General features: G+C 58.4%; 10 protein-coding genes across 10 annotated transcripts; 6 read left to right on the top strand and 4 right to left on the bottom strand.

Annotated features, from left to right (window-relative positions):
* The first annotated feature begins 377 nt into the window (after window positions 1-377).
* Window positions 378-2,974, top strand: THITE_2109696 (uncharacterized protein). The gene is made up of 3 exons (XM_003650309.1): window positions 378-1,000; window positions 1,061-2,633; window positions 2,774-2,974. The coding sequence occupies exons 1-3, from the start codon at window positions 555-557 to the stop codon at window positions 2,861-2,863; spliced, it is 2,109 nt and encodes a 702-aa protein (XP_003650357.1). The 5' UTR covers window positions 378-554; the 3' UTR covers window positions 2,864-2,974.
* A 458-nt stretch (window positions 2,975-3,432) lies between these two features.
* On the bottom strand, window positions 3,433-6,799 carry THITE_2109695 (uncharacterized protein). The gene is made up of 2 exons (XM_003650308.1): window positions 4,435-6,799; window positions 3,433-4,374 (listed from the first exon to the last, which is right to left on the bottom strand). Exons 1-2 carry the CDS (start codon window positions 6,613-6,615, stop codon window positions 3,451-3,453), a joined length of 3,105 nt encoding a protein of 1,034 aa, XP_003650356.1. The 5' UTR covers window positions 6,616-6,799; the 3' UTR covers window positions 3,433-3,450.
* Window positions 6,800-7,811: 1,012 nt separating this feature from the next.
* On the top strand, window positions 7,812-10,503 carry THITE_2109691 (uncharacterized protein). Its single transcript, XM_003650307.1, has 5 exons — window positions 7,812-7,980; window positions 8,072-8,204; window positions 8,269-8,553; window positions 8,607-9,390; window positions 9,441-10,503. The coding sequence occupies exons 1-5, from the start codon at window positions 7,907-7,909 to the stop codon at window positions 10,361-10,363; spliced, it is 2,199 nt and encodes a 732-aa protein (XP_003650355.1). The 5' UTR covers window positions 7,812-7,906; the 3' UTR covers window positions 10,364-10,503.
* Window positions 10,504-11,159: 656 nt separating this feature from the next.
* Window positions 11,160-13,774, bottom strand: THITE_2109690 (uncharacterized protein). The gene is made up of 3 exons (XM_003650306.1): window positions 12,907-13,774; window positions 12,085-12,768; window positions 11,160-12,018 (listed from the first exon to the last, which is right to left on the bottom strand). Exons 1-3 carry the CDS (start codon window positions 13,341-13,343, stop codon window positions 11,535-11,537), a joined length of 1,605 nt encoding a protein of 534 aa, XP_003650354.1. The 5' UTR covers window positions 13,344-13,774; the 3' UTR covers window positions 11,160-11,534.
* Window positions 13,775-14,402: 628 nt separating this feature from the next.
* Window positions 14,403-15,711, top strand: THITE_2109688 (uncharacterized protein). The gene is made up of 3 exons (XM_003650305.1): window positions 14,403-14,925; window positions 14,982-15,234; window positions 15,340-15,711. Exons 1-3 carry the CDS (start codon window positions 14,531-14,533, stop codon window positions 15,607-15,609), a joined length of 918 nt encoding a protein of 305 aa, XP_003650353.1. The 5' UTR covers window positions 14,403-14,530; the 3' UTR covers window positions 15,610-15,711.
* An 839-nt stretch (window positions 15,712-16,550) lies between these two features.
* On the bottom strand, window positions 16,551-17,189 carry THITE_2109687 (uncharacterized protein). Its single transcript, XM_003650304.1, has one exon. It carries the CDS (start codon window positions 16,943-16,945, stop codon window positions 16,778-16,780), a length of 168 nt encoding a protein of 55 aa, XP_003650352.1. The 5' UTR covers window positions 16,946-17,189; the 3' UTR covers window positions 16,551-16,777.
* A 564-nt stretch (window positions 17,190-17,753) lies between these two features.
* Window positions 17,754-18,744, top strand: THITE_2109686 (uncharacterized protein). The gene has a single exon (XM_003650303.1). The coding sequence runs from the start codon at window positions 17,887-17,889 to the stop codon at window positions 18,679-18,681; it is 795 nt and encodes a 264-aa protein (XP_003650351.1). The 5' UTR covers window positions 17,754-17,886; the 3' UTR covers window positions 18,682-18,744.
* A 1,645-nt stretch (window positions 18,745-20,389) lies between these two features.
* Window positions 20,390-22,826, top strand: THITE_2109685 (uncharacterized protein). Its single transcript, XM_003650302.1, has 3 exons — window positions 20,390-20,752; window positions 20,811-21,240; window positions 21,300-22,826. The coding sequence occupies exons 1-3, from the start codon at window positions 20,687-20,689 to the stop codon at window positions 22,730-22,732; spliced, it is 1,929 nt and encodes a 642-aa protein (XP_003650350.1). The 5' UTR covers window positions 20,390-20,686; the 3' UTR covers window positions 22,733-22,826.
* On the top strand, window positions 22,827-23,398 carry THITE_2109684 (uncharacterized protein). Its single transcript, XM_003650301.1, has one exon. The coding sequence runs from the start codon at window positions 22,985-22,987 to the stop codon at window positions 23,204-23,206; it is 222 nt and encodes a 73-aa protein (XP_003650349.1). The 5' UTR covers window positions 22,827-22,984; the 3' UTR covers window positions 23,207-23,398.
* Window positions 23,388-25,316, bottom strand: THITE_2153409 (uncharacterized protein). The gene is made up of 7 exons (XM_003650300.1): window positions 25,106-25,316; window positions 24,932-25,026; window positions 24,586-24,841; window positions 24,500-24,523; window positions 24,234-24,444; window positions 24,154-24,181; window positions 23,388-24,100 (listed from the first exon to the last, which is right to left on the bottom strand). Exons 1-7 carry the CDS (start codon window positions 25,275-25,277, stop codon window positions 23,993-23,995), a joined length of 894 nt encoding a protein of 297 aa, XP_003650348.1. The 5' UTR covers window positions 25,278-25,316; the 3' UTR covers window positions 23,388-23,992.
* Window positions 25,317-26,308: the final 992 nt, after the last annotated feature.

Here is a 26,308-nt window from a genome sequence, read left to right as displayed (position 1 = left end):
TCATCAACATTCATGTTACTCCGTAGTTCGTGATCGTTCGATCCAATCTCCCTTCTGCATGCTTCAAGTTCCAAGTCGAGGCGCAGCGAGCGAGCCATGTTGAGGTCACACCACACACACCTACACCGGGGCCGTCCTTGGTGCGGAATATTGTAGTGTAAATCAACAAATGCCACCTCGACCGTTTCTCTCTCCCCATCTCCCTGCAGCGTGTGCGCAAGGAGCTCCTTCCGACAGCCACTTCACCACCGGCAGACTGATCATCTGATCACATCCATCACATCATCGTCCGCGTCTTTCGATCCAACGGAAGGTGTATCATTTCTGAACAAGCATCGAACCGAGGCCGAGCATCGCCGTTCGCCAGTTGAAGCCTGCCGAGGCGTTGCAAGTTCGCTCGGGCTTGGAAGGTTGATAACTCGAGAGGTTGAGTGAGAGCCAGTCGGTTCAGCGCCCCAACATGCGCCTTACGACTCGAAGGTAGAAATCCGGGAGAGCGCCAACCGGGAAACCCAGGCTTTGGGTTTGACGAGAAAACACCACTCACTCCCAAGATGCCGCGTACATACCTCACCGGGCCGACGCCCCTGTACAAGGTGCAGAAACCACCGTACACGATCGAGGCGCCCGGCGTCCAGCCCGTCGAGGGTGAAACCATCCCACGCCGCCATCCCAAGGCGAAGGACGGCCTAGTCGAGCGTCCTGCTCCCGGCGTCAACACCACCTTCGACCTCCTCAAGCGGAGCGCCGAGCACTACGGCAATGAGCCGGCCATCGGCAGCCGCAAGCTGATTCGCACGCACAAGGAGAAGAAGAAGGTCCCCAAGGTGATCGACGGCCGCAGCACCGAGGTCGAGAAGGAATGGACCTACTACGAGCTCTCCAACTACTCGTACCTGACCTACCGGGAGTACTTCGAGCAGGTCCTCCAGGTCGGTGCCGGCCTGAGGAAGCTGGGGCTGTCGCCGAAAGACCGATTGCACATGTTTGCCACGACGACGTAGGTTCATGGATCGTTGGTCTGAAAACAACCGCCGCACCTTGCTGACTCGATCGACAGCCCGCAATGGCTGGCGATGGCACATGCGTGCTCCTCGCAGTCCATGACCATTGTGACCGCATACGACACGCTCGGCGAGAGCGGCGTTGAGCACTCGCTCCTGCAAAGCGAGGCGAACGCCATGTTTGTCGACCCCCACCTGTTCAAGACCATCAAGAACCCGCTCAAGAAGGCGGCCTCCGTCAAGGTCCTCGTCTACAACGAGGCCACCCATCTGCCCGTCTCCGACGATGAGATCGCCCAGTTCAAATCCTCCCACCCCGATCTGACCATCCTCTCCTTCGAGGAGCTACGTGCGCTGGGCGAGGGCAACCCGACGGAGCCCGTCTTGCCGAGCCCCGACGAGACGTACTGCATCATGTACACCTCCGGCAGCACTGGCCCGCCGAAGGGGGTCCCCGTCACCCACGCCGGCTTCGTGGCTGCCGTCGCCGGCCTGTACACCGTCATGGAAGAGGTCGTCAGCCACCGCGAGTACGTGCTCGCGTACTTGCCGCTCGCCCACATCTTCGAGCTGGTGCTCGAGAACCTCGTCATCTTCGTCGGCGCCACCCTGGGCTACGGCTCCCCGCGGACGCTCGCCGACACGAGCATGCGCAACTGCCACGGCGACATGCGCACCTTCGCGCCCACCATCATGGTCGGCGTCCCGCAGATCTGGGAGACCGTCAAGAAGGGCATCGAGAGCAAAGTCAACGCGTCCGGCCGGCTGACCCGCGCGCTCTTCTGGTCCGCCTTCCACCTCAAGGCCTTCCTCGTGCGCAACAACCTCCCCGGCGCCGGCCTGCTCGACCGCGCCGTCTTCGACAAAGTCCGCGCCTCCACCGGCGGCCGCCTGCGCTTCATCGTCAACGGCGCGAGCGGCATCGCCACGCCGACCCTGCACTTCCTCTCGCTCGTCGTCGCGCCCCTGCTCAGCGGCTACGGCCTGACCGAGACGTGCGGCAACGGCGCGCTCGGCTCGCCCCTGCAGTGGACCGCCGACGGCGCCATCGGCCCGATCCCCGCCGCCGTCGAGGTCAAGCTGGTCTCGCTGCCGGAGCTGAACTACCTTACCACCCACAACCCGCCGCGGGGCGAGATCCTGATCCGCGGCGCGCCGGTGCTCAGGTCCTACTTCCGCAACCCGGACGAGACGGCCCGGGCGCTCACGCCCGACGGCTGGTTCCGCACCGGCGACGTGGGCGAGTTCGACACGTCCCCCGCCGCCGCAGGCCACCTGCGCGTCGTCGACCGCGTCAAGAACCTCGTCAAGCTCCAGGGCGGCGAGTACATCGCGCTGGAGAAGCTCGAGGCCGTGTACCGCGCCGGCGCCGGCGATCTTGTGCGCGACGTCATGGTGCACGGCGACGCGTCGAGCGCGCGGCCCGTCGCCGTCGTCGTGCCGGGCGAGAGGACGCTCGCGCGCAAGGCGGCCGAGCTCGGCGTCGGCGAGTGCGATATGTACGTCGACAGGCGCGTGCGCGGCGCCGTGCTGAAGGCGCTGCAGGATGTCGCGCGGCGCGAGCGGCTCAGTGCGATCGAGACGGTCGCGGGCGTGGTGCTCGTCGAGGACGAGTGGACGCCAGCGAATGTGAGTGGTCCTTTCTTTTCTTTTTTTTTTTTTTTTTTTTTTTTTTTTTTTTCCACCCTTCTCTTTTCTTTAAAAAAAGTTTATTTCATGTTTCACATTCATATAACGGGTTGCTTGCTGACACGTCACGTCGTCCTCAGGGCCTCGTCACGGCGACGCAGAAGGTGAACCGCAAGGCGATCCGGGAGAAGTACGCCAAGCAGATTCAGGCTTGCATTGACGGGAAGTAGGGGGACGGTGCCGACCGAGGGACAGCAGATTTCTCTTGTCTAGTCCAGTTCATGTCCGAAATGATATTCATGACCTTCTGAAGCTGGGATAAGCGCCTGGCGGGATGGGTCATGCCACTGTTGTGGCAGCGTTCTGGGCTTAGGAGACACCTAGTTCATGGTTGGGTTGCGATCTTTTTACCTTGACTTGGAGATGGCAATATTAGACCCAATCCATTTGCCATGAATAATGATCAAAACTGGATGATTCAGTTGAATGTGCTACAATTGGTATCTCGAAACTTCGAGACAGGATGTCCCGTCGCTACCGCCGTGCTTTCTCGCCAGCTATCGCTTCAATGCAAGCAAAGAAACGCCCAGAGTAGAAGTAATCTACTATACCGCAAAAAGAAAAACCGAGAAAGAAGAAAGAAGACGAAGAGTCCGCCAGACCTCAGAGCTGCCCTCTATGACCGTGCCGTGCTGCCGCTGCCAACGCCTTTCTACCCAAAGCCCCTTGCAAACTCCGCAACGCCAGGGCCAGCCCAACAAATCAACCGCCCTATAAACTAAAAACGTCCCTCCCCTACACGGCCCCGTGAACGAGTTCACGTCCCCCTCCGCCGATAAAACACCATATACGCCGACGTGTTCCCCTTCTGGTACATGGTCTCGGTCATGTCGCGGGACTGGGCGCTGCCGATCTTGACGCGGCTCACGTTCTGGTCGTTGCACCGGAACCAGTCGGTCGGGTCGGCCGAGGTCTCGTCCTGCACGTAGCTGTAGTAGTGCCCGCCGTTGATGCCCTGGCCGACGTGCACCGTGACGGCGTAGCAGTCGTACAGCATGCGGCCGGCGAAGTGCCGGTCGTCCGTCACCGTCATGTCCGGGTCCGGCTCGGCGCAGTAGCGCGTCAGGTCGAGGTCCCGGATGGGGAAGCGCACCTTGGTGTGCAGCTTGCCCGACGACCGGAGCCGGGTGCTGGAGTCGCCGGCGTTCTGGAACCGGTTGAGGCAGAAGACCAGCCGGTCGGGCAGGCGGGCGAACTTGGCCTTGCGCGAGCGCCCCGGCTTGTTGCACGTTTCGCACACGAGGTCTTCGAAGTATTCTGACGTCTGGTGGCCGGCCAGCAGACTGTCCAGATCGGTCTCGTCGCCCATGCCGGCTAGGTTGAGGATCCAGACGTCGCAGGGCTGGAAGAGGCGCAGTTCCTGCCGGCAGCCGCGGTTGTGGCAGGACGAGATGAAGACCTCCAGACCCCGGAAGTACTTGTCGACGATGGAGGCGCTGGTGTTTGAGTGGTCGCGCCAGTAGTCGATGGCGTTGCGAATGATGCTGCCATCCTTCGGGGTGAAGGGCTTTTCTTCCTTGGGCGGGTTTCTGTCGCGGCGAACGTTTGTCTCGTCGTGGATGTTGTCCAGCACAAACGAATAGAACTCCTGTGCATCTTGCTGGGACGGGCCACCAAAGATCTCGCATTCGGGTTTCTCCCTCCCGTCGGCAGTTGTGGAGTGTATGTGGTGGAGATAATCCTAAAGTAGTCGTCAGCAGAAACGAAAAGAACAGCGCCGGACCCGAGCCAGGTAACGCACCATGAGCGTCTGGGCCTTGAGCGACTTGAAAGTCCCTTGGTTGAGCCAACGAAACAGGTCGGCCAGCATCTTGACGAGAAGCTGGGGATTCTCCAACCTCTCATCGGCCTTTTTGGGAACCTGGTATGTGTCCTTCCAAGACCCCGACCACAGTTCCCGCGCAAAACCGGGCGTAGCGAACATAGCCTGTAAAGAGCTGTTCGCGAAGCACCACACGCCCGGATTCTGCAACCCCGTCCGATTTTCCCGTCCCGCACCGCCGGTCATGACTGAAGGCTTCGTCGCCATGGCGAAAGAGCTGTCGTCGGCTTCGGCGAGCCCACTGTAGCTCCTCCGGGGAACTGCTGGGGGTGGACGTGTAGGTGGCGAAGGGAGAGAGCTGTAAAGACTGTCGGCATGAGAGGATTGGTGTGGAAATGGGCTCTGAGGACGGTCGAATTGTGGTGTGGCCGGAGCGACCATCGACTCCTTGTAATCCGAAATTGGAGGGAACCGGCGGAGAAAATCCTCGGTTGTCCTGACTACGGAGAGAGCGCCGGCATCCGCGATTGTGTCTTCCCACCGTTTCGCTTCTGCCGGATCTTGGATTGGCCGGGTTACGTATTTCTGGCGCGGGGTCAGGAACGACTTCGCCAGCGGCGTCACCGTGTACTTTTTTGTTGTAATTGTCGATGACGACTGCAGACTCGCGCTGCCGACCAGGCTCGTCCATGCATCAAGGCCGCCCCGCAGCAGCCTCGGTCCCGGCTTCTGCCCTGGCCCGTCCGAGAAATCGTATCGACTGAGAGCATTGAAAAGGCCGGACACCGCTCTCTCCTCGACTGTTTGCGGATTATCGGGGATGCGTGTGGAATCCTGATCATAGAACACTATCAAGTCAAACTCGTGTCTCTTTTCAAAGAGCAGTTGCTCTGTTGCCGGCGCCAGCACCATGCTATCTGCGATCTGGTTTGCCGAGATATGCCCGCGCGACAGCACTTCGGGTTCGAGGCATATAGTCGCTTGGGACATGATGTGACCCTGGTCAAATTCCTCGCGGCTTCTGATGTCAATGAGTAGAATGGAGAGATCTCTGGCACCGGCCCGCATGAATTGGATCAGGTCCTCGACAGAGATGGTGTCGCCGTCAGGAATAGACAGTTTCGTCCGCTTGGCTGGAGCGCTTGTCAGGCCAGAGGTCTGACTGGGTGCCGAGCTTTCAGTAGCGGCATAAGGTGGCTTGCCGCTCCTCGCGGCGTTAAGCGATGCGGTTGAGTCTGTTCTCGTGAACATGGCTCGAGGCGCGCTCGAAGGCAGCGCGGCAGTCTCGCTCGAAATAGTCCCTCTCGGTGGGTTATAAACAGCGTCGGGTATCCTAGGCATCTCGGCGATGACCCCCGTGACGGGCGCACTTGGAGGGGGCAACCCCGGGGGATTTCGGGGCTCCGGCACTTCTGGCAGCACGATCGGTCGCGTTCGAATGCGCGGGTCTTGCGTCGCATTGGCCGTACTCGCACGCAGATTCGCAAAGCGCTGAACGAGATCCTGAGCCTTGACCGAGCCTACGGCATTCCCTTGGAGCTTCTGGGGTTTGGGGTGCACAACGGGCTTGCTCTTGGGCGTAGACGGCGCAGGGGACGCGGCAACACCATTCTCCTTCACGACCTGACTACCATTCAGACGGGTGACCTTGTCGTGGCCGTCCACGATGCCATTTTCAGCTGGCTGCGTTACCCCGTCCGCGGGTACGCCTGGCCGGGGACTTGTGGGCTGGACGCCCGTCCTGGCATTATCGGCCTTGATCTGCGCTTTGATGGCTTCGAACTCGCTGTGAGCAGCGTGAACCTGGCGCAGGAGCCGCTGGTAGCGCTCGAACTGGGTCCTGCTATCCCTCTGGAGAGAAGGCCACCCCTTATTCTTCTTGATGGTGTCCAGCAGGATAATGTTGGTCCGGATGTAGTCCTTCAGAGCGAGATCGGGCCGGCCAAATGCCTTGGAGGACTCGGCCTGCCGCAGACAGTACTCGGCCATTTGTAAAACCTTCTCCACGGGGGCGTGGTCGTCGATCCCGACAGTGACCGAGGTGATGTCGTCAATGTGCAGCAGTGGCCGCTGCCCCCCATTTGCACCGCCGGCCCGTCCGTCGAAGCCACCCACAGGCGCAGCCCCAGCATGGTTCACCACGACGCTTGACCCCACCATCGCGGGTGGCTGCAAGATGTTTCTGACCCTCGTTGGACTGCGGCGATGGGGCGTCGTCTCGGGCGGTAGCAGGAGGTCAGAGGGCGCGGACCGAAACTCGAGCTGTTCGACGGAGGGGTGTCATCTATAAAGGAACCATGGCTAGAAGCTGCTTTCGGCACAGCGACGTCGAGAGGCCGGTGCAAGTTTAGGGGCAGCACGGGGGATTGCAGCGCCAAGGAGAGAGGGAGCTGGTGGCACGCCGAGGAGTCGAGGAGTCGAAAGTCAAGGACCCAGCTCGAGGGCGCAACAACGGGAAGCCCCGTCGGGGGGGAGGTCTGTTGCTTTGCTGTCACGCAAAGCGTCCTTTGTGGCAGGGCCGCTCAAGCTCAAAGACGCCGTGGCTGTGTGGCTGTAGCCAGTTTGCTGTCCGTCTCTTCCAAGGTTGCTGTCGTTAGGTGTGGGGTGTCGAGGTGGGTAAGCGCTCTGTATCGGTACTTGGGAAGGCACTTGCCACTCGCTCCCTCGAGTTGCGACGAATGCGCGCGACCCTCGCCGCGGAATCCCGCAAGCTTGGCAGTGGACTTCGCTGTTTTATGAATCCGTAACGTTACACTACTACTGCTGTGGTAAGTACCTATTCCGTATTCAGTACACAAGTGTATCACTCCGGGGCGTTCATGGATGGCCAAGACGCCGAATAACACAGTACGGAACACGTATCATCTGGTTGGCCTAACAAGTTAGAACATAATAAAAGGAGCCAAGCAAAATAAGTCAGCAAGAATATTCCGTAGAGCATCTTCCTTCTCTTATTTAACTGCCTGGCATATTGCCAAGGCACGCTACGTATGTTTCAGTTTTGTTCTCAATACACCACGCGAGGTGGAAGTAAGGTATCGGTACGCCGTATTCCGTACATTTATTCCTACGCGGCGATGTAACTATGGGACAAGGCAAACCTGGAACCTGAATGTGTCCCGCCTGCAGCTCAGCGGGAGTGGGGCAAGCTATACTAGTGTCGAGCTTACTGGGTGGACCAGCGACCAACCTCATCCATGGATAACCAACCCCATGCGTAACCAACGGCAGGCAGACGCAATCAGAGACTCCAACTTCCATCCATCGCAAACGCTGGCCGCGCAACTCACCGGCTGACGCACGTTATTCCAATCGGCGGCTGTCTTTGCTGGCGTCTCTGAATTTATTTGACTCCGCAACCAGCGCCCCGACCGCGTGAACCGACAGCCTACTGTGCAGCCGCCACGGCGCCCAAACCGCAGCTCTCCGATCCTTCACAACCCGCTTCAAGATGATGGGGTGGTGGTCGTCTGGGGCCAACAGCGCCCTAGATGAGCAGATAGAGAAGGCCACGAGCAGCAGCCTGTACGATCGCGCTAGTCCCAGCCCCAGCTGCGAGCAGCAAGCCCCCACCCCCGCAATGCCCGTCACATCACTGACTTGTGCCCATTCGCAGTGAAGACATCGCCCTCAACCTCGAGATCTCCGACGTCATAAGATCGAAGACGGTGCAGCCCAAGGAAGCGATGCGCTCGCTCAAAAAGCGCATCAACAACAAGAACCCGAATACTCAACTGAGTGCTCTGAATGTACGGCTCGCTTTCTCTCCAACGCCGTGCACATTGCCCCCGGATGACTGACTAACTCGGCCAGCTCACCGACACCTGTGTCAAGAACGGCGGCGCCCACTTCCTCACGGAAATCGCGTCTCGAGAGTTCATGGAGAGTCTGGTCTCGCTTCTCAAAGCGGTCGGGCCCAACACAGTGAACGCCGAAGTGCGCGCCAAGATCCTCGAACTCATCCAGTCCTGGGCCACAGCGACAGAAGGTCGGTACGAGCTGGGATATATCGGGGAGGTATATAGGACGCTGCAGCGCGAAGGCTTCCAGTTCCCTCCGCGGGTGAGCGTGGCCAGCAGCATGATAGATAGCAGCGCGGTATGTGGTCCTTCTCTCGCCTCGGCGCCTGTCCAGCCGCTGACAGTTTTCAGCCCCCTGAGTGGGTCGATTCCGATGTCTGTATGAGGTGCCGCACTGCTTTCACCTTCACCAACAGAAAACACCACTGCCGCAACTGCGGGAACTGCTTCGATCAGCAATGCTCGAGCAAAACGCTCCCTCTTCCTCACCTCGGCATCACGCAGCCGGTTCGTGTGGACGACGGGTGTTATGCAAAGCTTACCGACAAGTCTTCCCGAGGCGGAGGAATTGGTCATGAGCGTTCCCCTACCTCCGCTGCGTTTCCGAGCAAGCCCCGGTCGTCCTCGATGCAACCACGGAATGCCCGGGTGGATGATGGTTTTGACGAAGATCTCAAGAAGGCGCTGGCGATGAGCCTGGAGGAAGTCCAAAAGCATTCCCGGGGTTATGTCTCCTCCCCCGCGAGTGGGCCGTCTGCCAGCCAGCCCAAGGTGAACGGTCACTCCCAGCCCAAAGTTGCCGAGGAGGAGGATGAAGATCTCAAGGCCGCCATTGCAGCGTCCTTGGCGGATATGGAGGAGCAAAAGAAGAAGCACGCTGCAGCGTTGAAGGAGCAAGCATCGAACGCGGTGTCTTCTTCATCATCAGCGCCGCTTGCGCTTCCGAAGAACGACTACGAGCTCACGCCGGTTGAGGCGGAAAATATCAACCTCTTTGCTACTCTTGTCGACCGGCTTCAAACGCAGCCTCCCGGGACTATCTTGCGCGAGCCGCAAATCCAGGAACTCTACGACAGCATTAGTGCTCTGCGGCCCAAGCTCGCCCGGACCTATGGGGAGACAATGAGCAAGCACGGTAAGTTGTTCTTGGGCAATATATTGGAAGCACGGCTTACTCGACCCCAGATACCCTTCTTGACCTGCACGCGAAACTCTCGACGGTCGTGCGATATTACGATCGTATGCTCGAGGAACGTTTGTCTAAGGCCTACAGTCAGCACAGCATAGGGGGGTACAACCTGCCGCCGCCGAGGCACGCCTCTGGACCGTATCCTTCTCTGCCTCCTAATGCGGCCAGCGGTCCCGGGCCGGCAGAGAACTTCTACACTGGCGAGCAACAACAGGATTATAGCCGCCCGGTGGGACACCCGTCGTACCCGCAACCGACACCGCAAACCCAACCCCAACCGCAGTATCCTGGAGCCTACGACAGGCGAGGCTCCGTCGTCGGTGCTCCCCCCAACCAATACCCCTCTCACCAGGTGCCTCAGCACACTGGAAGTTGGGGCCACGCGCCTCCTACCCAGACACCGCAATACAACCAGCAGCCCAGCTACAGTCCCAGTGAGCCAGCGCCTCCACAAGACCAGAAGCAGCAAACACCGGCTCCGCCGCATCTATCGACCCCATCCGCACCAGGTGACTCTGTGGGCACCACCCCCACCGCCGACCCAAACGCGTCGTTCTATTTCAACTCGCCGCCTCAACAACAACAACAACCTCAGCAGCCTCCTAGTTCTCCGCCCGAGCCGGCCCTGTCCCCCTATCCTAACCTTGCGCAACCAATGCATTCGTATCAGCCGTCGCTACCACAGACGCCAGCATCCATCCCTGCTCAACCATCTCAGCCGCAGCAGACGCACCAGGCACCGCCGCAGGCGCAGCAGCCGTACTGGCAACACGCCGCTGCCCAGCAGACCCCGCTGCCACCTGTGTGGCAGGCCCCGCCCACCGCCGCATATGCCGGCTACTCCCAGGAGGCTTTCCCTTCCGTGCCGCAGCACACTCCCAAGCCGCCGGTTGTGGAGGAGAGTTTGATCGAGCTTTGAAGGACCGGATGGCGTGCGAGCATGTTGGACTGCGACGGCAGACTTCGCATTTGAACGGAGACCTTATTTGTCCGGACGGGGGAACTGGGAAATTGTTACCATGCCTAAGATTCTGTTCTGAGAGGGAGGCGTTCACGGGAAGGACGACTTGGGGAGAGGCTCTTGTCGATCGCATACATAGCATTCGTACCTATGTAAACGGAGTCGGGGGTAAGGGAACATGAATGCCAGTTAGGGGAGCGCTGTGATCGATGCTTGCCTCAAAGCGCTGTGTTTGTGTATGAGTGGTGTGGGGACCATGCCAAGCGGCACTGGAGTTCCTTTACAGGCTGTCATGTTCTACAGGCTTGCGAGTTTGGAGCGCCCAGAGCAGTCCAACGACGACGATAGTCCGCTCAAGCATCAATGTATTATGATGGTGATAAGACTTACACCCCTCCACATAGGCGAATATAGTGTCTGAACCGACATACGGATACATGAGCCGAGAACGAGCGTAGTCCAGTACTGGTTCTCGGCCTAGGTCGAGGAGCTAAGCATCTACGGGTGTATGAAGCGTAATAACAGCGTGGGATGCATTTCTCGGCCACGATATTACGTGTAGATCCTGACTAGGCTGACTTTCATCGTCTAACCTCGGGTTCTCGGGACCTTGCAGACCTAGCTAGACTTTACTCCTCTCGCTGTGTGCAGCTGAAGGAACCAGCGAGTTCACACTGTCCTTCCAAGTGCCGGCTTGGGCACGCACCAACAAACAACCTTCCCAATGCACTCCCATTTTCAGCATTCCACCACGGGTCCTTTGCTGTCTAGTTTCAACTGACCAACCGCTTGGTATTTAGCTATGGCATTCTGACTCGTTCTGCGGGTAGTGATACTGGAGTCTGTCCTCCAAACTTCCAGATTCTGTACGCCCTTGGCCTAGATGCCCAATGTAGCGTCTGAGTCCGCAGGTCTTGCATCATGTACCACAGAAAGACGTCTTTACGGTTGATTGCCGAGCGTTATAGTTTGGGGGGCGGAAGGTAAAGACTAGGTCGAAATCTCATTGCTCACTTAAGGGAAAGCGGTAACAAAACAGAGACGAGACAACAAAAATCAGGAAGAAAACCCTCGCTCTGAGAGTATCTCGCAGAGTTCCCGCCGACTTCACTCCCGAGTCCCCACAATTTCAGTCTGAAGTTTCCTCCTCGGACTCCTCGGAATCGAACTGCGGCGCCTCCTCGGAATCGAACTGCGGCGCCGGCATCGCCGTCGCTGTCGACAGCAATTGCACCTGCAGCGCGATAAGCCGACGCAAGAACAGGTCCATACAATGGCGGTCATTAACCAAAAAGGGCCCCCACTGCTGCATAATGCAGAAGTCTTCCGGACCCAGTAGCTCCAGCGGCCTGGCGCGGGTTTGCCTCACTCCACCGCCAGGGGTTTTGATAAACTCCGCCGCGTCGCTGATCATCGTTTCGAATTCGTCGGGGAATGCTGCAGCCGCGGTTTTAACGAAGGCGTCCGAGCCCGCGAGATCGACCGCATCTTCCTTGCTCCGGGGCATAGGTTGTGATGATGACCTCCCGGTCCGGATGTAGTCTTTCCATGGCTGGCCGTATTCGGCGATGATGAGGTATATCTCATGGCGGTTTTGGGACACCATAAGACGTCTTGGAGGGCCACCCATCAGCTACTGGAAGCGTGAATGGATCACCTCGTTGGTTGATGGTGCTTACCGTTTTCTTCCGCTAGTGGAAGACTGAAGCAATCCGTAGTGCTCGAAGTCATCGTCCAAGCTGGACACCCAGCAAGCCATCTCGGCGCTCTCCTGCCAACGAATCGAAGATCCTGCCGCATTTCTTACGCACGGTTTCGCCTCGACGATAGCCAAAGGCAGGTTATTGTACCGTGGCAGAGCAACACCGTCCTTGTCGGGCGGGTGATAGTCTCGCTTGCACAGATAGCCGTCTACTCGAGCCTCCATCAACTCAGCAGGTTTTTGAGTGTTCCAGTCACTCTGTGGCTGATGACGGTACAGCTTGAGAGGTAGCCGATCAGCCAGCCACTCGAGATCACCAAGGTCGAGCCGACCGTCCATCGAGTTGCCGAGCTCCGACATGCTCAACGTGAGCGTCTGTAGCAGCAGGAGGAGCGCTGTGTTGACATAGGTCTCGTCCGAGGTGGCGGGGTTTTGCATGCCACCGATGGCCGGTAAGTATTTGGGAACGGCTGGGGTCTCGACCTCCAGTACCTTCGGGATGAGTTGTTTCCGTGGGGTCTCAGGGGCGCTGGCAATCGTCGTCCTTGACACGGCGGCCGTGATGTCTTCGACAGGGGTCACATCTTGTCGTGGTTTGCGTGAAATGCCAGCTTCCCCTTGTTTATCGTCACCCTTGAGTCTCGTCATGACCAGGCCCTGCCTGTTCAACAATGCGAGTTAGTTCTTCCCTAATCAGGACATTGGGAGCAACTCGGGAGCAAAGGTATTTGTCTCGGGTGCTAGCAACTAAGAACTACCCGAAACCGTAATAGGCAAAAAAGAGCTCGGGTTGCCGTACCAGTACCTAGTGAGAAAGTAGCGCTCGCACTTGCTGCCTGGCCTCGTCCCGTCCTTGTTGGACCTGATGTCGTCCAGGTAGCCGCGAAACAGAGGTGACAGCTTGTCATAGATCTTGGTTGCCAGCTCGTCGTTCTCCCGAGATACATACCCGGTATACCGAGTACTCGTCTCATCGTCCTCCTGCAGAACCGGGTTATCCCGCATGTAATGTCTGAACTCGTTGATGTTACTCCAGTGATACCAGATCACCCGAAGTCGGAGGTAATCTTCCTCAGAAAGATCGGAGGCCGAAGGAAACTTGCGATCAGCAGCACCGAACTGCCAGACTCTCTCGTTCTTGCGAGGATCTCCATCACTGATATTGAGCAGACATCGAACCTTATCTGCCCATTGTGGAATGGAGTTCGCGACTTTGGGCTGCTGCTGTCGATACATTTCCTCAATGTCGCAGCACCGGCGAGGGAGAAGACGGCGGGGGACTTGGAAGAGTGGGCACGAGTTGGATCAAGGATTTGAAAGCAGCGGAGGCAGGTGCAGAACAGTAGCACAACACAGGCAGGCGCAGACCAGCAGTACAGCTCAGGCAGGCGCAGAACAGCAGCACATTTTATGTCCTCGACACGCCCCATCTTTGGGCGGCTGATGGAATTTTCGAGTCTTTGGTTGGGCGGAAGCGCCGTTGAGATGAAACATGAGGGCTAGCCACAACGCATCCAACCGAGCGCCTGACAAAGTCTCCGTGGCATCCTTGGTAAGGAAAGCGTGGAAGCTATCTTTGGGCGGCTGATGGAAGGGCGGCTGATGGAATTTCAAGTCGTTGGTTGGGCGGAAGCGCCGTTGAGATGAAAGATGGAGGACCATCTTTGGGGGGGGGGGGGGGGGGGGGTGATGGAATTCCAAGTCGTTGGTTGGGCGGAAGCACCGTTGAGATGAAAGATGGAGGGCCATCTTTGGGGGGGGCTGATGGAATTCCAAGTCGTTGGTTGGGCGGAAGCGCCGTTGAGATGAAAGATGAGGGCCTCAACACATCCAACCGAGCGCTTAAGCAAGTCCCCGCGACATCCTTGGTAAGGAACGTGTGGACAGGTATGGATAACTAACGAGCAACTGTGCACATGGAGGGCCCGTGCATACGGATGGAGTGTCTGGAATATAGGCAACTCACTGCGTACGCTGCATAGGTAGTTAGCGCTCCGGACTAGGTTGGGAGAGAAAGATCTGCAGAATACAGGTGGGTATGAACAGAGCACCTACCAAGCAACCTATGTCCACCGATGTGACATTATATCGTACATGCAGCTCACGATGAATACCGTGTGCAAGAGTCGTGCATGTTTAACTGCAGCATAGAGTTTTAACTGCGGCGTCGATTGGGTCACGGAGGTGACGGGCGAATGGACTCCTGGATTGAGTCACAGCACTCTGTCCGTGTGCGATTCTGCGCACTGTGTAATCTGCTTGGCGTACGCTTCCTGTGCGAACTGTTCTGGTCGTCATGGGCAACGCGCAAAACAAACGCGTCTCATGAAGACGCAATACACAACAACAAGCTTGTCCGCATCGATGTCTTTCCAAGCCGCAACAACCACTGCTTTCACAACTCGACACCAATCTTAGTAGCTATGGAGCAAATTCGCCGACGAAATCTCGAGGTGGCGCAATTTAAACAACTATGCGCCCTCAAAAAGTACATTCATCGACACAGCCCTCCCACAATCGACGACAGCGAACTTGAGGCACTCGGGGTGCTGAAACGGACGGACCTTGATGTCGACAACTCGTCACCATGCGACTTTGAGCCTCGGTTCTTCTCGCCTTGGTACGACGGTGACAGCGACCTGAAGGAAGAGGGTGATGGAGCGCGAGTGTACTGGAGTGAGACGCTTGACAGGGACAAGGACCACCCCGAGTGGATTCCAAACGCGGGCTACAAGTACCCGGAGATGAGAGCGCGTTGGTTCAACAGGGTGTGCTTTCGCTTGGCAAGGGACCACGAAGACGACAAGACACATCCAATGTTTGTTGCGCCGCACCGTTCCCTTCACTGCGTCTTGGCTGACAGTGAACCCAAAGCTGCACTTATACCGCATTCGCCCAGGAAGATCTGGACTTCTCCGTCCCATACCGCCACGACTACCGGTCTCACTACGTCACCGAGGCCGTCATGCTCCCCACAGCCGCAGACACACCTCACACAGGCATTACGATGTTCGACCCTGTCGTAGCCCCAGAAGGAACGATGCTCCGGAGCGAGCTTGACGCCGCGGTGACGCTGCTGCGAGAGCAAGTCCGCTCCGGCCGCTTCACCGACCACCACACGAAACCGGTAAGCATCTTCCACCTGTTACAACTCACACACTCAATCGCTCGCTGGGCGCATGCGCCGAGACCCGAGTAGAAAACCAACCTGCTGACTGATCCCCCGGCCCAGGTGCTGGTCCTCTCCTATCAGTGGGAGACGCACGGGCGCATCACGCAGGCCCATATCGACGCGAAGCTCAACAAGCTGGTGATCCGGCAGTCGAGACTGCTCAATTTCAAAGCCAAGGAGCCGACCCCGGACGCGTACATCTTCCTCCGGTGGCTGATCAACCGTCCCGTCGGGGCGACGAAGTACGTGTCGGTCCAGGACGACGACCCGCCCCAGGGTCGTGATCGCTTGGAGGCCGGCCCGCCGCTGGTCGAGGTGGAATCTCGTTAGCTGTGCCCCGGGTTGTTTGACAGTTGTCATGTTATGATGCGGAGCGGGTTTGCGTTGGGTCAATGCAGGAACAACTGGTGTTCTCGGCGTCTTTGCTTGGGGCTGTCATTTACTGGAGTTGGGCGCCTTCCTTGGAAGAGAGGTACTTGAGTAGCCTCTCAAATGTGATTATCATGTGGGCTATCACATCGGGTTAGTTCTGAATGGACTTGATTCCATTGATGAAGGCGGCGAAGTTGTTATGGATCAGAGCGCGAGGTCTCCGCGATTTGCTTGTCCGAGTCGCTCGAATATTCAAGGCCGAGCGCTTCCAACTCAATCTTGTACTAAACCCAGTCCGGAGCCTTTTGCTTGGCTATCACTCTGCGAGCGGGATCGGCTTGCATGAAGGTCTCGACGCGCTCCGGCAGGTCCGTTTTCCCGCCGTAGACCTGGAAGTTGATGGCTCGGAGAGCGAACCAGTCCATCGTCGTCAGTTCTCCAGCACATGGGCAACCACGAAGCCATGCTTCGGTTTCTGCCTGTCCCACTCGTCCGGCAAGAGCTCCTTTCCGTACCTCCCCGCTCCCGGGCGCCGAGAATGGCAGAACACTCCTCAAAGCGCTCAAGGTAACTCCTGTATCGGAAGGAGTAACACAAAAGTCGACAAGGGCGCTGCTCAGCCATAATGGAGGGGCGAAGAACTAGAGCGGCACCGAACAACTCGATTCCAAATCCAGAACCGAGACGATGTTCATCTGGTCGTCAAGGATCAAGTTGAAGATCTGCAAATCGCCGTGGTCGAAGACGAACGGTCCCTGGTCGAGACGGGGATCAACCCAGCCTTCGGCGAACTGGCGGGCCTCGAACGTACCCACGCTTTCCAGCGCCTGGATGTTAATGTCAACCGTCGCGATCCTCTTGCCGACCAGCACGCCGTCCGAACCTTGGACCAAACGACCAGTCGCGGGAAACTCGAGGCGTCGAAGCTGCATGTACATGTCGCCGAGGGCATAGGCATGGATCTTGAGTAACTATCGAAATGGCCGTCCTCTCCGCTACGAGCCTAAGACAGCTTGGCTTTAGTTTGGTGACGTCCACAGCGACCGTTTCGGTTTTGAAGATGCATATGCTTACCGCATCGCGGCAGCCTCGCTCTCGAGCTTGTCGGCCGCATCGATGGCAAAGGTCAGGGCCAGAGGCCGCGGACGGCCGATTTGAAGAGCACGCAACCGCCACCCCCGTGGCGCGTCGATGCGAGGTGACAGACATCCTCGTCCCGGATCGCAGCGAGGAAACGGTCGTCCCCCCCATGCACGCGTGCGCGGACAACAGCGTCTCGAAAGCTCTGAGGCATCTGGGGCTTGGAATTGGGATCTGCAGGCTTGCTGAGACTGGCTTTGATCTCGTCAACCAACTGCGAAACTGTCTTTCCGTCGTTTATGATGCTGGAATGCCGTGTCCGGCAAGTTGGAAGGAGCGGCTGATGCCAACCGGTTGGTCAGTTGAGACCAACAGCCAAGGACCCATGGTAGAATGCTGAAGAGGCGTGCATTGGGCAGGTTGTCTGTTGGTGCGTGCCAATTGGCCTTCGAAAACAGTGTTCATTATTCCTTCAGCTTCAGCATTCCGCGGCAGTAGGTAGGCGGCGTTCTTCATTAATGGTCAATTTGTACGGGGTACTTCTGGAGATCTGTCCTTGCAACGGCTTCCAGCTCCACTTCTTTTCTTCTTTTCTTCTTTTCTTCTTGTCTTCTTGTCTTCTTGTCTTCTTGTCTTCTTTTCTTCTTGTCTACTTTTTTTCTTGTCTTCTTTTCTTCTTGTCTACTTTTCTTCTTGTCTTCTTTTCTTCCTGTCTTCTTTTCTGCTTGTCTTCTTCTTGTCGTCTTTTCTTCTTCATTCTTCGATTGTTTTTGCTGCCCAGCCAATGGTAAAGTGCTTTTCATGCTCGTGCGCATTTCGAAAGGGACCGGCCTTGTCGTCCGAAGTGGGGCGTGACCGCCGACGCCGGAGTGGAGCTTTCGGCATCGCATCGGACGGACTGGCGGCAGGGGGTGGAGTCAACAGCCCCGGCCCGTTGTGACTCACGACAACAATCTTGGCTACACTTCAAAAGATGCCTGATTGACCCGTCGCCCCGTCCCGTCTCTTTCGCTAGACGCCGTTAACTTTGCGTCGTCACGAATTGCCCTACCTTACGACTCTGCGTGCAAGAAACTCCATCGTTTCCTCCGCAACCCTACGTCATTCGGCCGCCCCTGCCTCTCACACAACAAGCCCCTATTTTTCTATCTCAAAATGCCGACCTACATCCACCTCGTCCGCCACGCCCAGGGCTTCCACAACCTCACGCCGGCGAACCACGCCCTCCCGGACCCGGACCTCACCCCTCTCGGCAGGGAGCAGTGCGCCCAGCTGCAGCGCACCTTCCCCCTGCACGCGCAGGTCACCCACATCGTGGCCTCGCCGCTGCGCCGCACGCTCTACACCGCCCTGCTCTCCTTCGCCCCGGTGCTCACCAGCTCCGACAAGCAGGTCACGGCCGTGCCCGACCTCCAGGAGGTCGCGCCGCTGCCGTGCGACATCGGCTCGTCGCCGCAGGCGCTGGCGGTCGAGTTCGGCCCCGCCGGCCAGGTCGACCTGCGCCTGGTCACGGAGGGGTGGAACGACAAGGAGAGCGCGGGGAGCCCGTACGTGCCGACGGTGGAGAAGCTGGAGGCGCGGGCGCGCCGGGCGAGGGTGTGGATGCGGGAGCTGGGGAGGCGGTTCGAGGCGGAGAATCCCGGGGTGGATGCGCACATCGTGGCGGTCACGCATGGCGGGTTCTTGCATTTCCTCACGCAGGACTGGGACGGGGCCGACCACTCGAAGGGGACCGGGTGGGATAACACGGAATGGAGGAGCTACGAGTTTGCTGGCGGGGACGAGGATGAGGAGGCGAGGTTGCGGGAGACGGAGCGGAGTTGGAGGCGGAGGAGGGGCAGTGAGAAGGGGCTGACGGAGACGGAGCAGATGGAGCTGAGAGCTGCGTTGCACAGTCGGGTGGAGAGGGAATGGGGTAATCTCGGGCAGGGGAAGGTTATTGGTGTTTAGCTGCGTTGAGTGGCGCGCTGCCAGGCCCGGCGCTCGACTGGTCCAGCTTTGGTCCGGTCCTGGATGAAGGTGAGGTTCTGGTTGGGCTCTGGCCTCGTCACGGCTCTTCAGGTCATGTCGAAGGCCGTCAAGATGGCCGGGGCCGGAGTACGGGAGGACTTGTCGGGATCGAGGACCACACTGGTTCAAGGCTTAGACGAGACATGATAGACGGTTGAGTATCCGTACACGGAATAGAGTTAATCAACAGTGTTAGGGAGTTTGACGGATCATTCCAAAGCAACCAAGTTGATGTGTGCACGGCACGTCGATCGCGGAATGTGTCCTCCGCAAGCGCGCGGCAAGCTCGCTTGGCTCCATCCCGTTCGGCGCCAATACGCGGGCGGGTCTTATCTCGGACTGCACAGCATTAACTGGAATGGAAGCGTAAGACCCAATGCCTTTATCAACTGGATGGCAACGCTAAGCTTGTCCCCTCAAGCCCGCGACGTCTGCACGAACTGTTTGGCAGTTTCGCTGCTTCACCTCCGACGACGACTTTGCGACGACGGCTGGCGCAAGCTTTTGGCCACAGTCGCCAGCGTCTTGGCGCTACGGAGCGGAACTCAAGCCTTCGACGCTGTGCCGCCGCCATCCACGATCTGCTTCTTCGGGATCGAGTTTCCGCGTTTCGCAGAACCCTCCCGCCGAGTCGCCGACGTGTCCCAGTTTTGTGGTTGGGCGCATGTTTCATGAGCACTGGGGAATGCAAGGGGTTGCCGGCTGGGCCAATCAACAGATGAAAGCATGCCCCCTTGCGCAGGGTCCCAGGGAGCCAAGAGCAGGGGGTGCGGGACGGGCAAGCTCTCACAGAAAATTGAGACTGTACCATAGGGATTTCGTCCATGCGATCCAAGTTTTCTGTGAACTACGGCGCGGGTGCGGGTGCCCCCACAGCCCGTTGAGTAGGCCGGCCAATTGCGCCGACCCTCGAGGCCAATCGAGTGGGCCTATTTGCACATTTCCGCCCATGCATGCACCCCTGTTCCTTCCTGGCATGCCCCTTATTCCCCCCTCCACTCCCGTCAGAAGTCCTCCCTCCCGCGTTCCGACTCGCTTCGTTCCCAGACGCTCTCAAACCGAAGGGCGGCGATTGTCGAGACAGCGACTGACTGTCTAGCCATTCATTTTTTTCATTATCGTTATGTGCTAAACGGCGGCTTCGCCGTGAATAGAGAGTCGCGCTATTCATCATTCATCGCGACGACAACAACGGGCCATTGTTCCCCGACAATTGACAATTGGCGACTCAACACTCCCGCTGCACTGCTGCTGCACCCCCTCGCTGCCTGCTTGTCTCATCCTTTCCGCTTCCGTCAACTTGACACCAGCGCTTGCATCTGTGCCCAGCCGATCAAACCCACATCCTAGCAGCCATTGTCAACAACCGTCGTCCAACCCAGCAGCGCTCCTCGACCACCGCAGGACCCAGCGCGTACCACATCTTTCGGGTTTCCCTCCTTCAGCCCCGCGCCCGCTCACTTGGTCATCCGCTTCCATATCCACCGGACCAAGAGGCTGGAGCAGCGTGCTTCCTGTCTCTCAGGCCCTCGCATTGCTTCTCAAGGTTACGGTTCCCCGGCTTTCACCACCATTGCGATGCTGGCAGGATCGGAACGTTGCTGAGGCCTTGCGAGCCGACCGGCTCGACCCACTCCTGACGGTTCGCTCTTTTGTTTCCCCTCTCCAGGCACCGTCGTGACCTCATCGTCGCCGACAACCTGGAGTTGTCTTGCTCCTTCGCCGAGCTAAGCACAGTCGATCCCTTCGCGGGCGAGGACCGACTCGTGTAGACGGTGAATCACGATACTCCAACCGCATTCAGTACTTCTTTGAGATACCCCAACCGACACATTGATCTGTGTCGGCAACTTGATATTCGTCCCATTGTTCGACAGCGTCGACATCTCCTCCTTCTTGGCCCGGCTAGCCTGGTTCCTCGCGCCTGGTTTGCGCCGTCTATACCATGGGTTTCCTCAGCCATCGCCGACGCGATGTTGAGGTCCAGCCCGAGCAGAAATGGGACTTCATTGTGAGCCTCATCAAGGGACGGCGTGATTTCGAGCCACCAGCTGACACTGTGTGCACAGAGTCTGAACGACTTCAAATCCACCTCGTGTTTCACCCCCTTTGCCTACGGCTACCTCTGGTTCTCTCTGATCATCTCCCTCGCCGTCTATGCTGTCGACGTCTTCACGGCCTACCAGCTGCTCGTCTTCAACAAATGGTCCTCCACGATCGAGCCCACCACGCTAGTAAACTTCAACATCACAAAATGGATCTTCTCCGTCTGCATCATTCTATCCTTTGTCAACCTCGCCTACGAGTACTTCCGCGCTGTAGCCATCATGCGCCGGGGAAGCGTTGCCGAGTGCTTCCTGGACAGCCTGGCTGCGCGACTGGAGAGTATCCGCATGGGAAGCGGCAAAGGGTGGAAGCGGTTCCTGGTCTTTGCGGAGCTAACAAAGAGTAAGAAGGGGGCTGAGTACATCGCCCTTTTTACTTTCTTTAGCTTTCAATGTAAGTGTTCCTGCTTCGAGATGATGGGCTCTGATACGTCTTGCTAACCCAGGGCAAAGCCTGGATTCGGATCCTCTTTTGCTCCGGACCTCGCCAAGTCATCAACGCTCTCACCATCTACTCGGTGTACGATGGCAAGTTGAAGGTCAGCTCGAGCAGCTTCGAGGGGTCGCTGTCGAGCTTCTTTGAAAAGATCAGAGTCCTCGCGGCCGACGAACCTCGCCAGGCTGTCATCCTGTCTGGCATGCTCTTCACGCTGGTTATCTGGATCTTCTCTTTCCTGTCCTTGCTGCTAGCCGCCCTGTTCTTCGTCTTCTTCTTGTGGAGCTACATTCCACGGGAAGACGGCGGCTTGACGGGTTTCTGCGAGCGCAAGGTCAACAAGCGCCTGAAGCAGATTGTCTCGGTCAAGATCAACAAGGCTATGGCCGAGGAGGAGCGCAAACGGAAGAAGGCGGAGCTCAAAGCGGCGAAGAAGAACGGCGGAGACAGGCCCTTGTCGATGAAACCGTCGATCCCGATTCTTGGCGACGACAGTCTTCCAGAGATGCCAGCGCTCAATCGGGCGGACACCTTCGCTTCGTTCTCGGAGAAGCCTTCTCTCCCGAGCACACCTGGTAGCTTTGAGATGAACTCACTTGGTCGGAAGCCGGCGGCTATGCCATCGCGGTCGGAAACCAGCGTGACGGCCCCCAGCCAGTATTCGGCTAAAGCCTCTCTCCTTGGCGGCGCTGCCGAGATGGGCATGGGTCGCTCAGAATCGCCTGCTCCCACTTTGCCGCCCCTCGAGTTCGACGGCTACCCTCCTGTCCGCCCTGCGACTGCAGGGTCCAGCAGGGGCTTTGGGTCTGGTCCGCAGCTCCAGCGGATGGAGTCGAATGGCTCATCCCTTCGGGCCGGCTTCACGTCGAGCCCTGCGCCTTATCCCTCCGAGACGGTGCCCTCACTTGCGCCCCCAGCTCTGTCCCCAGTGGGTCCTTACAACAACTACAGGGGACCGGGGCCGAACCCCCCAACGAACAGATGGCCGAATCCCAGTGACAATAGGTCGCCCTTTGACGACCCATCGAGCGGGCGTGCCAGCCCAGCTCCCTCGACTCCTTCGTATCGAAGTGGTCCATTGTCGCCGCGCGGACTCGGACCTAACGGCTACCCCGTCCGCAGCGCCACCAACCCGATGCCTCCTCGGGGGCCCCCGCAGCTTCCACCCCCCAGATCCGTGACGGCCCCGATGCAGGGTTTCCACCAGCCGACCGGGAGCAACGGCTCGCTGCGGAACATGGGGGGTGCAAGGCAGCCGTATCACCAGCAGAGTGCAAGCAACAGCTCGCTGAGAAACATGGTGAATGCGGTGCCGTACGAGCCAGCCGACCACGGCAGCGAGTATGGGTATGCGGCGCGACCAAACCCAAGAGGGCCTCCTCGCGGGGACTATGGAAACGCCAGCGGATGGAACCAAGACCTGGAGCGGGGAGGTGGGCCGCGGTATTGAGCGTTGGATGAGCGGTTGTGGCCGGCTATGCAATGAATACCCGGGCTAATGACAATTGTGCCATTCCTGGCTGAATCTCGAAGTGTCGGGATGTCGGCGGCCGCGTGGTATTTCTGCTGTCCGGCCGCTTGAAGCTTCAGGACGAACGCGGGGCATGCTGCCCGCTCTAGGACCGGGCTCGGCCGTTTTCATATAACTCTGTACATATTGCATGCCGATTGCGGAATATACTCCCAGTTGATGACGCCCAGCATGGTGACGGCGAGTTTTGTGGACGCACCCTCGCAGATGCAAAAGCAGCGACGCGCCGCCAACCCAACCCCATGCATGTGCGGCCAGGCCAGCCAACGGGACCCCCCCAACTGCCTGGCCGAGAAGCCCGACCCGACAGGCCGGGCCAACGACGCCTTTCCGCTCGCTTGGGTGGTCTGCATGCTCCCGCTGCAAGCCACAGCGGTCGCCCGCCGCCGCTGACAAGGGGGTGCGGGCCAATCCAAGCAAACCTGAATGAAGGACAGTCAGGCTTGCGAAAGCGCCAATGATGTCATCGGGTGATAACCACCTAGGTAGTAAGTGCAGAACGCCGCACTCGTGCTGGGAGAGACAGAGCACAAGAGAGTGTGACTGGAATTGAGCGTTGAATGGAACATGTCATGTGAATCAATCATGACTTCTCTCGTCGCACAGGGATCCCATTACAAGGCTGGTGCTGAGTACAGTACCACACTATTCCGCACCCTTGATCTCTCCCCTGGAGGTCGGGTACGGAGTACAGTCCCGAGGACTGCGATCTGTCTATCGCCAGCAAACCAAAACAGAGAAAAAAGAGGAAAATCATGGGAATCGATCAAAAACGCCGCCGATTCGGTATCATGACAGCCGCCGTTTCCAAAAGTGAATGAATCCAAAGTGGGGCGGGGCTCGGCGCTGCTTGATGATGGGAAACATCGCAGCGGCGGCAGCTGCAGCTGCAGCAGTGCGCCAAAGGTACATGTACATCCATTGCTCAGCCCCAACGCCAGCTGTCATCACAGGGTGTGTATCGGGGTATCTCAACGCCCGGTCTAAGGGAGCAGGGGAACGCGAACGCGGTGAGCGCGGCGACGGGTGGAGAGTGAGTTCTCTGGCTGGCCGCTGTCTCAGCGGTCTGGTGACTCAGCCCTTCCCCCATCATCTCTGCCGCACTTTCTATGTTGCCGAGTTGTCGTGTCTTAAAGTCATGCCAATCGTTTCTCATCCTCTTAAGAATCAAGAGCTCATTCAGCTCTTCGCAACCTTCGAGTTTGAGGGACCGGGGGTGCTGTCTGGCGTCTGGCCTCTCGAACTGTTTGGCTTCGGCTCCTGGAAGAGGTGGTGCTGCTCGATGTACTGGAGGGCGTCAGTGGGTGCTCAAGACTTGTCACTCTTGCGGGATGGCAAACCTCTACAACGGGGTCCGGTATCAAATATCTGTAATCTGTTAGTCTTGCCGGCTGAAAAGAGGCGAGTAGAGTGTACTCACCGAACGCTGAGATCCTTCTTCAGGAAGAGCCGAACTTTCGTAGAACTGATATCGTTCTGGATCACCTGGCTGATCACCCAGATGTTGTGCTCATACTGCCGCAGCGAGGCGAGAGCCTCATCGATGTCGGTTCCTGAACGTTCGATGATGAAGGCGCCGTACTGGCCGAGAATCGTGTCCAAGTCCTGTGGCGCCCAGAGGCCGGGTTCGCCTGGCGACAATTAGGTCATCCTGCCACATGGCCCATGCCCATTTAGCAAACTCACCCATCGACATGACCAGATCGGCACCTGTGCGCGAGGGTGTCAATGTCAGCGCAAATTCCTGAAACTCTTTCGAGCATCAAACCTACCAGCCAGAAGCGCAATCCGAGCCTTCTTCATTTGCCCATCCGTCCCCTCGATCCCCCCCAGCACGGTGTTGATCTCGTGGTCAAAGTGCCGCAGGACCTTCGCCGTCGGCACATACTGCGGCTGGCCGTTCTCGTCGCAGTTCACCGTCTCGTACGGGTCGACCATCAGCCACGGCGAGTGCTCGACGGCGCGCGAGCACATGTTGACCCTGTGGTGCCCGGGCGCCAGCCCCACCTTCTTGTAAGCGTCGCTTACCTGCATCCAACACCCGTCAGTCCCGCCTGCACGGACAAAGCGTGCGTTTCCCTGTCGTCACCACGACCGAGATGATCTGGGGCGACGTACCGGTGATAGGTAGCCGGCGCACACCTCGAAGTCGGTGTTGAACCGGACGAAATCGGACGCCATCTCGAACATGCGCAGATGGAGGTAGGTGATTGCTTTTTTGTTTTCCGCGGCAGCGCGCCATGGTCAGCAGATGCGGCCGCTAGGGACGACAACTGGGGAGTCGCTACATACGAGAAAATGAACCGCAGGCCACCAGCACCAGCGGCGTCTTCCCGGGCTCTAGTTGGCGGCGCCTCAGCTTGTGCACGGGGAAGGTGTAGGGCGTCTGCGCGCTGCCTAGGAGCGGCTGCTCGGCGAGCTGAGTGGGCGTTTGCGTGCCCGAATCGGCGGTTGCGGACGCCATGGTCGTCGGTAATTGTCTGGCGTCCGCGCTTGTCAAAGCGAGGGAATCACGGAATGGCGCGTGACACGGCGAGTTGCGGCGGATCGCGAGGGGTCACGGTTCTGCCGAGGATATATGCGGGGCACGGTACTGAAGTGTACTGTCCTCGGTCGGTGCCAAGCGGCCTGCGCGGACTGCAAGTTCCCGGTTGCTGCGAGCCCGGCGCGGAGGTTGTAGCTATCAATTGAGCGAGCGGCTGCAATGGTGCAATTGCTGATGCGTGGTAATGTAGTCGGTTGATGGTGGAGGGTGTACGGAGTAGAGAGTGATTGGGAAGGAACAAGCTCGGTAGGTGGGTGGGTGTTGGGGTCGATGACAAGAGGGGGTGCCCTTTTCCGGAGGTTCCTCCCACTTAATAAGCCGCTGACACGGGATTCCTTCAGCAACCATCGGCGCAAGTCCGTTGCCGGAGTTATGGAAGTCAGGTGCTTTTAAGAGCCTACCTTACCTCACAACCACCGGGCCATTAAAAAAGAACGCAATCCACTCTTGCGCTTGCGTCAATGGATCTGAGAGGGCCCGGGGTGTCAAGAGAGGTGGCCAGTGACCCCTCGACCCTCCCACTTGTTCCTTTTCACGGGCCCGTGCCACTGTTGCCTGTTTCAAAACAGGCAGCGCTGCGGGATGGCAAGCCGCTCTTTCACTGTGGTACTCGTCAGATACACCTGGAAGACATTCATGGCATGTGCCAAGCAAAGGTACCTTAGGTAAGGTACTGTACCTAGAACGTGAAAAGTGGTCGTCGCATCGAGGTGCTGGATACCAGGTAGGTACCTTACCTATGGGATTCCGATACCGTTGCTTCCTACCATACTGTGCGCCCGACCCCTGACAAAATGATCTCGGGTACTATTTTCAGGTAGGAGGACAGACCTCTCCTCCACAACTGCTCTTGGTTTCAAATGCCAGGCTGCAATTCAATCCGCCCGGCGCCCACGCAGTTCAAATGCGTCAGGTTATCTACAAGATCACTTCTCCCAGGCTGGTGGCGC

This window comes from Thermothielavioides terrestris, chromosome 1, assembly GCF_000226115.1.
Source record: "Thermothielavioides terrestris NRRL 8126 chromosome 1, complete sequence".
NCBI classification, from domain to species: domain Eukaryota; kingdom Fungi; phylum Ascomycota; class Sordariomycetes; order Sordariales; family Chaetomiaceae; genus Thermothielavioides; species Thermothielavioides terrestris.
The sequence above is the reverse complement of the archived record's forward strand: the minus strand, read 5'-3'. Positions and strand labels throughout refer to the sequence as shown.

Coding starts and splice junctions, on each gene's coding strand:
- THITE_2109686 (XM_003650303.1), top strand. CDS start 17,887: ATGCCGACCTACATCCACCTCGTCCGCCACGCCCAGGGCTTCCACAAC.
- THITE_2109691 (XM_003650307.1), top strand. CDS start 7,907: ATGATGGGGTGGTGGTCGTCTGGGGCCAACAGCGCCCTAGATGAGCAG. Junction 7,981..8,071: donor AAGGCCACGAGCAGCAGCCT/GTACGATCGCGC, acceptor GCCCATTCGCAG/TGAAGACATCGCCCTCAACC. Junction 8,205..8,268: donor CTCAACTGAGTGCTCTGAAT/GTACGGCTCGCT, acceptor TAACTCGGCCAG/CTCACCGACACCTGTGTCAA.
- THITE_2109695 (XM_003650308.1), bottom strand. CDS start 6,615: ATGGTGGGGTCAAGCGTCGTGGTGAACCATGCTGGGGCTGCGCCTGTG. Junction 4,375..4,434: donor TCAAGGCCCAGACGCTCATG/GTGCGTTACCTG, acceptor CGACTACTTTAG/GATTATCTCCACCACATACA.
- THITE_2109685 (XM_003650302.1), top strand. CDS start 20,687: ATGGGTTTCCTCAGCCATCGCCGACGCGATGTTGAGGTCCAGCCCGAG. Junction 20,753..20,810: donor AGCAGAAATGGGACTTCATT/GTGAGCCTCATC, acceptor CTGTGTGCACAG/AGTCTGAACGACTTCAAATC. Junction 21,241..21,299: donor TACTTTCTTTAGCTTTCAAT/GTAAGTGTTCCT, acceptor CCCAGGGCAAAG/CCTGGATTCGGATCCTCTTT.
- THITE_2109684 (XM_003650301.1), top strand. CDS start 22,985: ATGGTGACGGCGAGTTTTGTGGACGCACCCTCGCAGATGCAAAAGCAG.
- THITE_2109696 (XM_003650309.1), top strand. CDS start 555: ATGCCGCGTACATACCTCACCGGGCCGACGCCCCTGTACAAGGTGCAG. Junction 1,001..1,060: donor CACATGTTTGCCACGACGAC/GTAGGTTCATGG, acceptor CTCGATCGACAG/CCCGCAATGGCTGGCGATGG. Junction 2,634..2,773: donor ACGAGTGGACGCCAGCGAAT/GTGAGTGGTCCT, acceptor CGTCGTCCTCAG/GGCCTCGTCACGGCGACGCA.
- THITE_2153409 (XM_003650300.1), bottom strand. CDS start 25,277: ATGGCGTCCGCAACCGCCGATTCGGGCACGCAAACGCCCACTCAGCTC. Junction 24,842..24,931: donor GCGCCGGCTACCTATCACCG/GTACGTCGCCCC, acceptor TGTTGGATGCAG/GTAAGCGACGCTTACAAGAA. Junction 24,182..24,233: donor AAGAAGGATCTCAGCGTTCG/GTGAGTACACTC, acceptor AACAGATTACAG/ATATTTGATACCGGACCCCG.
- THITE_2109690 (XM_003650306.1), bottom strand. CDS start 13,343: ATGTATCGACAGCAGCAGCCCAAAGTCGCGAACTCCATTCCACAATGG. Junction 12,769..12,906: donor TACTTTCTCACTAGGTACTG/GTACGGCAACCC, acceptor ATTGTTGAACAG/GCAGGGCCTGGTCATGACGA. Junction 12,019..12,084: donor TCCACTAGCGGAAGAAAACG/GTAAGCACCATC, acceptor TGGCCCTCCAAG/ACGTCTTATGGTGTCCCAAA.
- THITE_2109688 (XM_003650305.1), top strand. CDS start 14,531: ATGGAGCAAATTCGCCGACGAAATCTCGAGGTGGCGCAATTTAAACAA. Junction 14,926..14,981: donor GACGACAAGACACATCCAAT/GTTTGTTGCGCC, acceptor GTGAACCCAAAG/CTGCACTTATACCGCATTCG. Junction 15,235..15,339: donor CCGACCACCACACGAAACCG/GTAAGCATCTTC, acceptor CCCCCGGCCCAG/GTGCTGGTCCTCTCCTATCA.
- THITE_2109687 (XM_003650304.1), bottom strand. CDS start 16,945: ATGCCTCAGAGCTTTCGAGACGCTGTTGTCCGCGCACGCGTGCATGGG.